At 41.4% G+C, this 14,067-nt stretch overlaps 3 protein-coding genes and 1 non-coding gene across 4 annotated transcripts; all 4 read left to right on the top strand.

Annotated features, from left to right (window-relative positions):
* Positions 1 to 4,187: 4,187 nt before the first annotated feature.
* Positions 4,188 to 7,366, top strand: LOC124348465 (protein trapped in endoderm-1-like). The gene is made up of 5 exons (XM_046798686.1): positions 4,188 to 4,718; positions 5,493 to 5,739; positions 5,830 to 6,138; positions 6,210 to 6,423; positions 6,495 to 7,366. The coding sequence occupies exons 1-5, from the start codon at positions 4,532 to 4,534 to the stop codon at positions 6,822 to 6,824; spliced, it is 1,287 nt and encodes a 428-aa protein (XP_046654642.1). The 5' UTR covers positions 4,188 to 4,531; the 3' UTR covers positions 6,825 to 7,366.
* A 454-nt stretch (positions 7,367 to 7,820) lies between these two features.
* LOC124350515 (nucleolar GTP-binding protein 2-like) lies at positions 7,821 to 10,678 on the top strand. Its single transcript, XM_046801240.1, has 7 exons — positions 7,821 to 7,974; positions 8,047 to 8,147; positions 8,204 to 8,417; positions 8,493 to 8,894; positions 8,957 to 9,058; positions 9,120 to 9,488; positions 9,553 to 10,678. The coding sequence occupies exons 2-7, from the start codon at positions 8,071 to 8,073 to the stop codon at positions 10,495 to 10,497; spliced, it is 2,109 nt and encodes a 702-aa protein (XP_046657196.1). The 5' UTR covers positions 7,821 to 7,974; positions 8,047 to 8,070; the 3' UTR covers positions 10,498 to 10,678.
* A 242-nt stretch (positions 10,679 to 10,920) lies between these two features.
* On the top strand, positions 10,921 to 10,993 carry Trnam-cau. Its single transcript has one exon. It is a non-coding gene; the product is annotated as a tRNA-Met (tRNA).
* Positions 10,994 to 13,052: 2,059 nt separating this feature from the next.
* Positions 13,053 to 13,997, top strand: LOC124350517 (endocuticle structural glycoprotein SgAbd-3-like). Its single transcript, XM_046801242.1, has 3 exons — positions 13,053 to 13,157; positions 13,244 to 13,437; positions 13,518 to 13,997. The coding sequence occupies exons 1-3, from the start codon at positions 13,095 to 13,097 to the stop codon at positions 13,771 to 13,773; spliced, it is 513 nt and encodes a 170-aa protein (XP_046657198.1). The 5' UTR covers positions 13,053 to 13,094; the 3' UTR covers positions 13,774 to 13,997.
* Positions 13,998 to 14,067: the final 70 nt, after the last annotated feature.

Genomic DNA, 14,067 nt, shown 5'->3' on the forward strand with positions numbered 1-14,067 from the left:
GAAGCTGTTCCAGCTTTTTAAAAGAAAAAAAAAGTTCTTGAGGGAAATTTGAGTTGAAGCAATAACATTCGAAAGGGAAGAAGAAAATCTAAGAAAAGGCAATGGGCATCAGTTCAGCATCAACACAGCAAAGACAGTCGCCCCATTATATTTTAACAACGATCATCTCATCTCTCGTCTTTCCCCCCCAACGTTCATTTTTCCAGGTCTAAATATCTTTGAGCTTTGAGCGCTTTTATTTTTTTTCGGCGTCACACAGCCTGGCCGTCTGATGTGTTTTTTTTCAAACAAAAAGAAACGAGACGCGACAATATACTTTGATGAATATAAGTGCTGCGCTGCCATCGTGTCGCCAAGTCTTCACCCTCCACATGCCACTTTGTATTATATATAATAGTCCGGATGAGTTTTCATCAGCCCCGAGGGCTATTGCTGGCCGTAAAAGTTCATTTGGTTCATCAATTTTTATTCTTTTCCTTTTCGTGTGTGTATCGGCTGGGTATTACTATTATTATGCCAAAAAAAAAATTTGAATCTATTTGATTTGCATATGGGACTGTCTATAGATGACAGCCGCCTGGATGTTTATTCCGGCGGCTGAAAAATAATTTTTTTGTTAAGAATTTAAAGTTGAACATGGTATAAATGTGGCCATTTAAAAAGGATAGACACGCACGTTACATAACCATTTTATCAATTTCAAAATGAAAATTTATTTTAATTCCAACTTTTTTGTTGTCCCTCTTCTTCTTATATTTTTTTCCCCTTGGCCATTTGAAAGGAAATGAGAGAAAGGAAAGCGTGAAAGATCGGGTTTCACGTCGCCTAGAAGTTTTTGAAAAAAAAAAGAAACAGGAGACTTTTTTCTTCTCTATGTGAGCATCTCTCTCTCTGGCGGAGATGGACAAAGAAAATCTTTTTCGTCATGAGAGAGTCAAGTTTTTAAAACTCGGAGCTGGAAATTTATAGGCCCATTTAATGCGCGTATATACGGGGAAAAAAAAACTCCGGCAAAGCGTGTAGAATATCGTACGTTATTATGTCCGTTTGTATTTTATTACATATAAGCGACTTTTTGTGCGCTCGGCTGTGTGTTATAACTCGCGCAAACGGTTGGCGCTAGCTGTAAAAGAGCAACTATAGGGGGGTTGTTATGGCAACCAGATGCTTTTCCAGCCGCACCCCTCCGTCGCTTTGTGTCTTGTATTCCTTTCAAGTGTTCCGCGATGCGCTGGCGGTGCAGGCCGCTAATTGCTGTGCGCTAAACGTAATAATCTATACCGCGCCAGACTTTTGGTTTTTCACCCCTTCAAAACTTTCGGACAACCAGTTGCTTTTCGTCAAATTTTTGTAATTTAAAAAAATTTAAATTTCGTTTATTTTTGTTTTTCCCCTGATATATTAAAATCTCGCACGAACATTCTGTTTCCCCCTTGTTTTGGGTATAGTGTATGAATATACTGTAACTGTACTTGGCGAAAAAATTATTATTCAAATCGCTTTTGTTTTTTTGTGAGCGGTTTCACGCTGCGCTCGTTTGGTCACGAACTCACCGACACCGATTCTTCAATCCGGACGAAAGGGGGCCGTCGAGATTTATGGTGATGACGGGGTACACTACGCGCATTGTTGTTGTGTTTTCGGCTGAAAAATTTCAGGACGAATCCCTGCCCAGTTGCTTGGCAATTTCCAAAAAGGAAAAAAGAAAAAAAAACGTTTGGCATATCTTAATCAAGTCGACGAGAGTGAAAGTGGCTGAGACTGGCCTGCTGCGCACATGCATCGCATTATAGTTCTCTGGCAAGATGATGGCCATGTGCTGCTGCTGCTTGCTGGCCTTGCTGTCCTGTCCGTCCGTGGGAAATGTTCAACAGTTTGTTTCTTGTCGCGTCATCTTCACCCATTTTTCTATGTTTTCCACCAAGGTGGGTGGTATTTTTTGTTCCAGTTGTTGTTGTTGTTGATTAAGAAGATTACCTAAATAAAAAATTAAATAAAGTCAAATACAATTTCACGCCTTTTCTATGTTATTCCACCTGGACAAAATTGAAATTCGGTACACTGGATTGAGAACCTGGTATTATGCCAACGCCACCTAGTGGAACCAACTATCTCTACCGAAGCGTCGGATAGTTAATCATCGTCCGACTCCCCCACCGGTCCTCCATATTACGGAGGCTGGAATCTTGACCCCATACGAATCTAGACCCGAGGAATCTTGATCAATCTTGATGTTCATCACGTCATCATTCGGTGGCGTGGCGAAACTCTGTATGGTGTCATGAGGTAGTCTCAATATTTGATGTAATCCCCTAGATGGGATCGAACTCGGAACCTCTCCGGAGCAGCTCAACAGATCAATCCTTTATCCGACTAACCCACCAGTTCTATTCTATTTTTAATACAATTCTTGGATTAATGATACAATTTCTGACATGTGCCAATTGTGACATGTTATTAGTGACAAAAGTGAAATTCGGAACACATCCATAGGATTTAACCAATATATAATCACCCAACGTCCACTTGTGGACTGAGAAGCTGGTGTTACGCCACCTAGTGGAACTTATTTATCTCTACCGAAGCGTCGATTATTCATCTGACTCCCCCAACGGTCCTTCATTGAATGAAGGCCGAAATCTTAACCCGTATAGTAGGTCAGCACGTCATCATCAATGGCGTGGGATCCACCTGGTGCTCAAGAGGTAGTATCAATAACTTTGGTCCGTAGGTGTGATCGAACTCGGAACCTCTCCGGAGCTTGGCTCTAAAGGTAGATCCTTTATCCGACTAAACCACCAGTTCTCTACTATCATTACTACAATTCTTCTAATTAATTTTTAATACAATTTCTGACATGTAACATCTTATTACTGATTAGGAAATATAGAACAAATTATACAAATGCGGAGGAAGGGTTCATGCGCGTTTATATTTTTATTTTTTCGTTGAAAGATTTAAAAGAAAAAATTCAATTGAATTATTTTTAGTTTTTATAGAGTCAAACCGCTGATTTTTCCAACGCGCGGCGGGCTTTTTGAAAAAATAAATTATAAAAGGTTTTTAAAAAAAAATTTCCAGACACTTGGAGCGGTGAATGAGAGTCGAATTTAACGGTAGATGAGTGTCACGCGGATAAACTCTTAGTATATAACAAAAAGAAACTTGGGAACAATTGTATAAAATCGTCTGGAATGACACAATAGCTCGCCCAACACAATCTAAGGGTATCACATTTTGTGAATAATGACGACATAGAAAATGTCCATGTCGCCAGACGATTTGTCAAAAGTGTCTATTATAATATAACCTATGCGCATATATGTTTTAAAATACGACTGTATAAACGTGTGAACCTACTATACTAACCAAAAAAGATGACAGCGATCGATATCTAATTCGATCATTTCCACATGTGTCAGGATATACCTGACATTTTCTTTTTTTTTTCCGTTCTCATGGAATAATTTTGAACATGTCCTATATAGCGACACACACGAAACAAAGTCAAAAAGGAGTGAGTAGGACGACCGGATGAGAACAAAAGAAGAACATGAGGTTTTTGTTTTTGGAAAAAAATGAGCTAAACAATACAAAAGGGGCCTTTTTCGGTTGTTGTTTGCGGCTATGCACTGCGGAGAAACGGGGAAATGTTCCCACACAAATTGAATCCGCGCATCGAGTTACCATTTTTTTTTAAATTTAATTTTAAAACTTTTTACACCCGGTAGATATACCAAATGAATTTTTCTGTGTGTCTAAAAATTTTATTTTTAACTTTAAATTAATTTTGGAATCAAAAAGTTAAAAAAAAGCCAGTTTTAAGTGTGTACAGTCATGCGCAACAGTTTCAATTAAGCTCTTTTGGAGTGGTTCAAGATCAAACTTTTTTTTTATTTAAAAAAAAAGGAAATTTAAAAGAGGACGGAAAGTCTGGACGCCTCTAGAGAGAATATAGAATTGAGTATAAAAATAAAATAAGGGGAGGAAAAAGTCGCCGCGACTAAACCTTTTTTTAAAAAATAAAAATATATTGTATAGAAAGAGTGGAAACATACAAATATACAAGCCCTCTGCGCTCGTGTGTGTGTGTGTGTGAGAAAAAATAAAAATAAAATAAAAATCCAAATTCTTTTAAAAGAAAAGCCCTCCGGAAGGGGTCGGAATAGATATAAGCCTGTTAGTGCGGTGGGGCTTGAGTCGCAGTCTTGGTCCAACCACCGTCGAGACCACAGCAGCAGAGTATTTAGTCCCTCTCCGTATTATATTTTCAAAATAAAAGTGTTGCCCGCAAGCTATATTCCAACATCTGAGCAGCCAACAACAACCGTGTGTGTGTGTGTGTGTGTGTTTGACTTTGTGTGATAGTTGTTGTTGTTGTTTTGAGCAGGGGGGTTTCAGTTACTGTTTTATAATCGGTTATCGTCTCTACAAGTAAATCGACATATTTTAGTTCTAAGTTTTCCCGACCAAATTTTTGGGTTGAAATTATAAAAACCGGAAGATTTGATTTACACACGGCGGCGTCATTATGGAGGAGATGAGTTCGGCGGCCGCCAGCCAATGGAATAACATGAACAATAACGACTCGTTAATTACTACGGCGGATGTCTATAACGAGAGCGTCACATCCGCTCATCATCCAATCCGCTACCCGCGTGAAGCTTCCTACTTTGCGGCCGCCTGCGCCATCCTTTTCGTCTTCATCGGCATCGGAGGTAAATTTTAAAAAATAATAAATCCATTTTCTTTTAATCACCTCCCATTAAAATTATTTAAAATAAAACCAAGAAAGACCTAAGGGTAATTTTATATAAGATGCGGATTTTATTTTGTAATTTTATTTTCTATTTTTTGGCCTTCCCGATCGTGACGGGAATGACGAGCCGAAAAAAAAAAAAAAATCTTCGATATGAATTCGATATTTTATTTTATTATTTTTTAAAATATAAATTAGCCCCAGGCGTTCATCCATCATTTTTCTATTTTTATTTTTTCCGGATTGATCATTTTCTCGCGCAATAGTTCGAAATGGGCGGCACCCCAGTTTTGTGTGTGTTGTCTAGTCGAGAGACGAGAAGTCGATTTACATTTACAACCCCCCGACACGTTTAACGGAAATAAAATTAGAGAAGAAAATGTATTTTTAAAAAACCTTTTCCACCACCCCCTGAGTAGCTATGTATTGTGGGCGCGGTTTGACCCATCAAACTTGTATAACATATAATAACGTCCGCTATAAAGAAATGGAATTTGGTGATTTGTTATATTATTCATCGACTTGGTCGTGATTGATGATTTTCTCGCCCGTGGGGCAGCAACCAATCAAAGAGCCGTTTCCATCCGCTGCGGATGTGGAAGTGGTTTTACTCGACATATCGAATCAAATAGAAATTGAATTTTTCCCGACTTCCTCATTTCGCCCAGTCCAAAATAGTCCGAAAATAATAGCCCGCCAATTTTGAAAAATTTTGAATTTCCTTTTTACTTAGGTAATTCGCTAACGGTGGCGGCGTTGGTGCGTAGCCGTAAATTGCGGTCGCACGCCACGACGGCGTTCGTCCTGAGTCTGGCCGGCTCCGACCTCCTCTTCTGCGCCTTCAACCTGCCGCTGACGGCCTCGCGCTACATCTACGAGTCGTGGATCCTGGGCGACACGCTCTGCCGTCTCTTTCCCTTCTTCTTCTACGGAAATGTGGCCGCCTCTCTCTTCAGCATGGTCCTCATCACCATCAATCGGTATAGGCACCTCATTGTCCAGCAGCAGCAGCCGGCTGGTCTATTTCTGATCCCAGAGGATTTAATTTTGATTTTATTTGAAATTCCCAGGTATATTCTGATAGCTTCGCCGTCTTGGTACGACAAGATCTACCGGCGCCCGTATATCGTCTTGATGATCCTTGGCTCGTGGCTCTTCAGCTTCCTGATGATGACGCCACCGCTGCTGGGCATCTGGGGCGACCTGGGCCTCAATCCCGCCACTTTCTCCTGCACCATTCTTCCGGGGGAGAACGGCAAGTCGCCGAAAAAGTTCTTCTTCGCTTTCGGCTTTCTCATCCCCTGTCTGACCATCATCGTCTCCTACACGTGCATCTTCGTCAAAGTCAAACAGTCCAGACGCAACGTCATGGCCCACAGGTAAATCAATAAATTGCCCAGTTTTTAAATTTTGGCGGGAAATTTAAAAATGTGTTTCATTTGAATTTCAGCCCCGGAACGAGTGGTGGCAACAACAGAGCGGAAGAGCATCAGGCCAATGTTCCGGTGATGAAATCGGTGAATAAAAAGCCGGGCAAGAAGAGCACGTCGGAGAAGCACCAGAGACGGGATGACCTGCGACTCACCCGCATGATGCTCATAATCTTTTGCTGCTTCCTCCTCTGCTTCCTGCCGCTCATGGTGGTCAACGTGGCCGACGACGAGGTTCGTGTGAACCAAAGAATCATCATGTGTGATCGGGATTTGATTACATTTTTAATTTCTTAATTCCATAGAAAAAGACAAAAGTGCCAGTCATTCACGTGATGGCCTCCATCCTGGCCTGGGCGTCCAGTGTCATCAACCCGTTCATCTACGCGTTTTCCAACCGGCAGTACCGGTCGGCCTACCGCCAGCTCCTCTGCGGATCTTCGCGCTCGGCCCGGCTCACCTCGCAGACTCAAACGTCCCGCTCTTCCGGCCGCACTTTCCTCACCGACATGCTCCACTACACGGCTCACGCCGAAAAGGTCAAAGTCATCCGAGCCACCACCAACACGACGACCAACAATGCCAACCACAAAGAAGATGGCGATCACCAGCAGCAGCTGGCCAGCAGGACTTGAAATGAACGATTAAAATGCGCAATATAGACATTTCCGCCATTTTTAAACAATTAATTAAATTGGCCAGGGAAAAAATCACAAAATTTGAACCCAGTGTACATATGCGTTGTTCTCTCTTTCATTTGTTTAGATGTAGAACAGAATGGGATTTTTTTCTTTTTTAAAATATTTGTGCGCGATTTTTTGGTATCGATTTTTGTTTGTTTTTTAAAACCAATTCGGAAACTGTTTGAATTTTTTTGTTTGGTGGGAAAAATTGCCGAAATGTCATTGAGATGTCGCATGAAATTATTACCACGTCTTTTATACTGCATGTATTCTCCTGGCAGAGAAAGAAGCCGCCGACGGGCGAGAGAACTTCATTTACATTTTTAGCACATCATATCGAAAAGCAGACAACAAAAAGAAAAAGGAAATATGAAAGATAGAAAAATTTCAAAAAGACAAGTTTGTGTGCGTGTGTTTTTTTTTTTAATATTTCTTGTGTCTTGTACGCACGTTTCCTCGTAAATGATGTTGTATACACATTTCATGTAACTTCACGACTCGTAAATTTTTAAATTTCTTTTATAACTTTGTGCGTTCGTATACAAGTGCATCTATAGTACTATATTGGTTGATTTTTTTTTTTAAGACAGAAAGAGAAAAATATTATCGAACCCGCCTATATAATCCTTAAAGGGATGGAGAGGATTCAAAGTGGTTTTTTTGTGTGTGTTGGTTGGTCGGTCAATGACACGCAGTGTTAAAAAAGAAAGAAGAGGATGTGATTTGTGTTCCGATAAGTAACAAGCTGTTACCAAAGGGATAGGCTGAGCTAGTCAAACAGGTTTTTTCTTTAATCATTCTGCGATTCTGCCACTGGGCATTTTACGTCGATAGGCGACATGGAATGATAAAATTGTGTTTTTTGAAAAACTATGTGATATTTTACCGCTAGATGGTAGCACATTTTAACTTTAGATTTGTTCCTAGATGTCAGCTCAAATAGCAGACGCTTTCTTGACAGACTTTTCACGACAACACGTGTGAGAAGAAGTACGAAAAGTTGTACGCTTTAAAGTTTATGACAAATTTTGTTTTTTTTTATAAAAGTAGTTTGCATTTGATCTGTTTCCGTTACAGATATCGAAGCTACTGATTCTGAAAGGTAGGTCGTATATTTATTTTTAGTATTTTCGTGTTTTGAATAACAATGTTTTCAAATGTTAAAAATGTTCAGGTTTAAGCATCGCACTTCCTCAAAATGGCTAGGACTGTCCGTAAGACCGATCCGGTCAAAAAGGCCGGACGAAAAGATGGATTCAACCGATCCGGACACAGGTTTGTTGTTTGTCACTCATACACTGAATGTTTGCTAATAAAGTCTTCTGATGCAGTATGAACCCAGATCGAAAAATTTCTGGTCTGAGGGGAGTCAGCAAGGCAAGAGATAAGGCCACAATCAAACGATTGCAGATGTACCGTAACTTTAAGGCCAAGCGTGATGAATCAGGCAAAGTCATCCGCCCAGCACCTTTTCAATCCAAATTTGCATCTGGTACTGTTGCACGTGTGGAACCTAACCGCCGCTGGTTTGGAAATGTCAGAGTGGTATGTGATCGTAATTACTACTTCACCATTTCTTTGATAGTGATCAAATATCTTAATCTACGTGACTATATTTAGGTTGGCCAATCAGCACTCCAGAAATTCCAAGAAGAACTTGGACAGGCCATCAAGGATCCCTATCAAGTAGTAATGCGTCAGACAAAGCTGCCCATCACTCTGCTGAAGGAATCCTCTAAATTTGCAAGAGTTCACTTGCTGGAAACTGAAAGCTTTGAAAACACTTTTGGCCCCAAGAAGCAGCGAAAGCGGCCGAGCCTTGCCACCGGTGACTTGGACAGCTACGTTTCCTCAGCCCAAAAATTCGGTGACGGTTACGAAATCGAAAAGGACGGAGCTTTGGTTCGTGATCTGCCAGACGATCGCGAACTGACTCGAGAGTGGATCATGAAGGCTGGCCTCAGCAAACGAATCTGGGGAGAATTGTACAAAGTGATTGACTGCTCGGACGTCATTATCCAGGTATTGAATGATACCAAATCATTGATTTGAGTTAAATTGTTCTAAATGTTTAATTTGTAAAGGTTTTGGACGCTCGTGATCCTTTGGGAACTCGCTGCAAGCAAGTCGAGGCTTATATCCGCAAAGAGAAAAGCCACAAACAATTGTTTTTCGTGCTCAACAAGGTAATTATTGTCATTCACAGGATAATTTAGACCCCTGGCCTAATTCCATGCTTCTTTCTAGGTGGATTTGGTTCCAACTTGGATTACCCAACGTTGGGTCAAGACGCTCAGCTCCGAGTACCCCACCATGGCCTTCCGTTCTTCGATGACCCATCCCTTTGGTAAAGGTTCGTTGATCAATTTGCTGCGCCAATTCGGCAAGCTGCACAGCGACAAGAAGCAAATCAGCGTGGGTTTCATCGGCTACCCGAATGTTGGAAAATCGTCCGTCATCAATACCCTGCGCAGCAAGAAAGTCTGCAAGGTGGCGCCCATCGCCGGTGAGACCAAAGTCTGGCAGTACATCACGTTAATGCGTCGAATCTTCCTCATCGACTGCCCAGGAGTTGTATTTCCCACCGGAGAGACGGACGAGGAAAAAGTGTTGAAGGTAAACTGATCGCAATTTGATTTACCTGATTGCAAATTCTAATACGATCGCTCTATTCTTTCAGGGTGTCGTTCAAGTAGAAAAGCTGAAAACGCCCGAAGACTTTATCCCGGCAGTGCTGGAACGGGTGAAGAAAGAGTATTTGAGCCGCGTCTACAGGTTGAACGACTGGAAAGATGCCACCGACTTTCTCGACCAAATGGCCCGCAGAACGGGCAGGCTGCTCAAAGGTGGAGAACCGGACAACAACGCTGTGGCCCGAATGGTCTTAAACGATTGGCAGCGAGGCAAATTGCCTTTCTTCGTCGCCCCTGTCAATCCGGATGCGGCCAAAGTGGAGGAGAAAACCGAAGTAGATGCTACAGCCGCCGCTGTTGAAGAGACGGGAGAGGAGACCGAAAAGGGCAAGAAGAAATTCGAGCCCAGATTGGCCCAGGATTTCAGTAAAATTCGGGTGGATTTGAAATACGAAGGTGACGACGTCCAGCCTCTGGAGGCCCAGCCGGACTTTATGGACGACCCTTCGGCCGACGAAGCGGAAGACGATGAAGACGCAGAGGAGAATGTGGCCACCGACAAAGCGACGGAAGAGTCCAAATTGGCTGATGTGTCCAAAGGGGAAGACAACGAAGGTCTGGACGACGAGGAAGACGATTACGAGGACGAGATGGACGAAGAAGAAGAGGATGATAGCGACGTGGATGCGGCGGCCAAGAAGAAACAAGCCAAGACCCTGAAACTCAAAGCGAGAACCATCACCAAGAGCGGGGCCTTTTCCGTGACGCCCACGTCGCGATCGACGAAGAAAGGAGGCGGTGGTGACGAGGATGACCGACCGGAAAACCCGCGCTGGAAGCTGACTTCGAGAGAGAGGAGGAAGATCGATCGCGATCAGAAAAAGAAGAAGATCGGCACTCACTTTTACGAAGTCGTCAACGTTAAAAACAAGTCGAAGAAGAAGGGTTTCTTGGAGATGGCCAAGGCCTTTAGGGGTCACTGTAAGAAGTAGTGTGGGAGTTGCTTTTGTGATTGTCTAATCTTCTTTATGAGCTGATTATAACGATTGATTGATGCTTTGCCACCACGGGCCGATACACACATTCTCGATTCTTCTCTTTCTCGCCGATTGATTCAGTTATTTTGAACATCTTTTATGTAAGTGGAGTCTGAAATAAAACGATGAAAATGGATGACTGGTTATTTTTGGAAGTTGTCTTTTTCCTATTTCTTCGTAAACTTATTTTTCCAAGTTGAAATTATCGTGTTATGACGTTTCTTTTTTTTTAAACTTGTTTTATTAGCAGGTGAGGTTTAAACGAGGCTTTCTTTGATAAAAATTTAAAAGGAGAAACTATTATACTAAGTTCGTTGGCTAATTTCCTGAACCAGAAAACAAATAGATATTTGTGTTTGCTGGATAAGGGATGAATAAGCCTCGATAGCGCAGTAGGCAGCGCGCGAGTCTCATAATCTCGAGGTCGTGAGTTCGAACCTCACTCGGGGCAGTATTTTAAGACCAATGCATCGTCAAAGTTGGATTCTGTCTTGATCTCGGGAGATTCTGTTACGTATGACTGATAACACAAAAATTCCTCGATTTTTGTTTGCAGTATAGATAACATTGAGAATTAAAATTTATAATCTCTTATTAAGGATGGCGGGGATTTTTCGTAACCTGAAGTAACAGAGCAAATGTAATGACAGGAAAAGAAACCCGTTCTCGTTTGGCAGGTTGTAGTACAGAAACTTTTTCTAGAATGACAGAAAATTTGTTGTAAACTGATTAATTCACCAATAATAATAAAGTAGGGCACAATTTCCCCTTGAATTGATTTGTCATTCCAAACTATCGAAATAATAAAATCAGGTTAGATTTTCACGCAATTGTGTCCTATATAGGCCAGTTATATTCTCGTATTTATGCTGTCATTCCCCAACTGTTCCCCAAGCGAATTAATTGAAAACGAATTAATTCCCCCAATTGAGTTGACAAAAAAGTATGCCTTTCAAATGTGTTTACTGGGCTGACTAAATTCTATTTTAAGCATTTTAAGTATTTGTTCTCTGCGCATTTATTTATAGGCATACAGGGGGATTCTCCTTTTACTGGAATAATAGTCCATTAAATCGCTAATTTTCTTTACTTTCGATTGTCAGTGCTGACCGGATCTCTCGAAGTTATTGGCATTTTTAGTGGCATTGGCCTTATGTGCAGTGTATATATTAATAGGACACAGCTGCATGCATTCTCTTTCACTTTCTGCCTTTTCCTTTCGTTCACGGTGATGCCATATCGGATACGCTGCCAAACCTGTTTCTCAACTATTTCACGACCATATTGCTGCTGGTTTTCACGCTAAATGAACGCCAATCGGTTCGGTATAGAATTTAATGATGGCCATTATATATTCTATCAGTATAGTCATTTCTATTTACGCCATTTATTTATTATTTTCTCTTCCACTATTTGCTGATCGGCAACTTTAATTCGAAGCCATGAATTTACCGCCATTTATGCCTGACAGGAAATTCACGGGTAAATTCACCTGAAAAGTCTTAGCTGAAACCGGAATGGCAACAAGCTGGCCATTACGTAATATACAGTTTCACCTTGTTGCGTTTCGTAATGATCAATTATTAAACAATTTAATTCACAGATCTTATAAATTTCTTTTTTAGACGTTTGCGAGCAGTTTGCGAGTTGTGTAACTAAGGATAGTTTCACGTCTATAGAACATATAGAAGGAGAGAGAGTGAAATCTAAAGCAAGCGCAAAGCCCTTATGCAGAAATCGCTTCCTACACCACACACTCCGAAGATGGTATAGTGTAACCTGCATGCAGTACCGGTATAAAATGTCGTCATTAAACCCTTCACTTTGAAATTGGGGTTGGGTGTGAATATTTTTCAATATCTCAACTTCAAATGACTATGATGCTGTTCCCAGGAATATTTCCTGACCACCAGGTGATTCGCATCAATTTCCAAAAAAAAACTTGCCCTCGTGAATTTCCTTTCACTTTCAACGACGAGCTTCTTTATAGTCATAAGAAAGAATCAGCTATATTGACTATGGCAAGTTCTCATACAAAGCCAGCGCTTGTTTTCCAGCTGTTTCACCGAAAAAGGAAGCGCTTTGATGACATTTTCACATCAAGTTATAATATCTATTCCTGCTATGTCCTGGAACAAAATGAGACCTTAAAAAAACTCAAGGATGCGCACAGTCAAAAGAGAAAGTCAAGCGATTGCATCCTCCCGTATATAGTTTAAGCGTGTAATCAAATCAAAACAAAACTATAAAGATTCCGAGAATCAGGAACTGAGTTCTCAAAACCGCTCATCCGCCTTGTGCGCGCAAGACACTTGATGGGAATGTGCATGTGATTCCCATAACGTGTGTACAAGTAAACCCGTTTTTTTTTTTTAAGTAGTACTTTCACTCGCGTCTGTAATATACGGAACAGAGTCACGGGGTGTGTTAGCTGACCTCCATGGGGATGAGAAGATGACTCGATCTTTAGTCGTGATCCTGAAGATCACGAACAATCCCCTTCTCTGCAATCGACAGGCGCGCGGTATAAAAAGACCAAGGAAGATGAGCCAATGGTATCACAATCTCCTGTCTCCTCTCCAAGACAACTTCAATCCTCATCAAAAATGAAATTCGTAAGTTGATTTAACTAAATAAAGAAATATTTCGCATCGGTTCAAAATTTGACAGTCAGCTTTATTCTACACTTTTCATTCCATAGATTATTCTATTCGCCTTTTTGGCCGTGGCTTTGGCCGCACCCCAGCGTCGCCCCCAGAGCACTTTGACTGCCCCACGCCGTCCTCAAGCTTCACCCCAAGCCCAGCGTCCAGGAATCAAAACTCCGGAGGGAGAACCCATTGCCATTATCTCATCCAACAGCGAAATGAACGCCGATGGCAGCTACTCTTTCGAGTATAATTTCATGTTTATCACCAACTACTGTACATCACACCTATCTGAAATTATCCAATAATGAATTCAAAATTTTATAGTTTCGAGTCTGCTGATGGCACCAGAGTCCAGGAGAGCGGAAACCAAAAGAAAGTTGGACCTAAACCCGAGGATATCGGCACCGTTTCCAGGGGCTCTTACTCTTACACTTCTCCGGACGGTGTTGTCCTCTCCATCAACTGGACCGCCGATGAAAACGGATTCCAGGCCGCTGGCGATCACCTGCCAACTCCTCCCCCGATGCCCGAACACGTCGTCAAGATGCTCGCAGACTTAAGAGCTCGCGGACTCCTGTAAACTATTCTGCCCATCATTCCAATTCCCAGTGAAATACCATTCTCTTTTTGTAAAGGAATAATTTCAATCGTTACCCGAATACTTTTTTCTTCGATGTAAAAATTTTCAGACTTGAAATTCATTTGAATAATTCGGCAATCAAGAGTCAAGAGTCAATTAAGTTCTTAATTTCAATGATCACTAGATAAAATGTCTTCTTATCAATTACAAGAAAAAATAACAAATTCGATATCGTTCAACTATTTTAAAAGGAGGTTTTAACATTTTCTTGAAAGGCAATTTTCCAGCAAAGAT

Source organism: Daphnia pulicaria, chromosome 7, assembly GCF_021234035.1.
Source record: "Daphnia pulicaria isolate SC F1-1A chromosome 7, SC_F0-13Bv2, whole genome shotgun sequence".
Lineage (NCBI taxonomy): Eukaryota > Metazoa > Arthropoda > Branchiopoda > Diplostraca > Daphniidae > Daphnia > Daphnia pulicaria.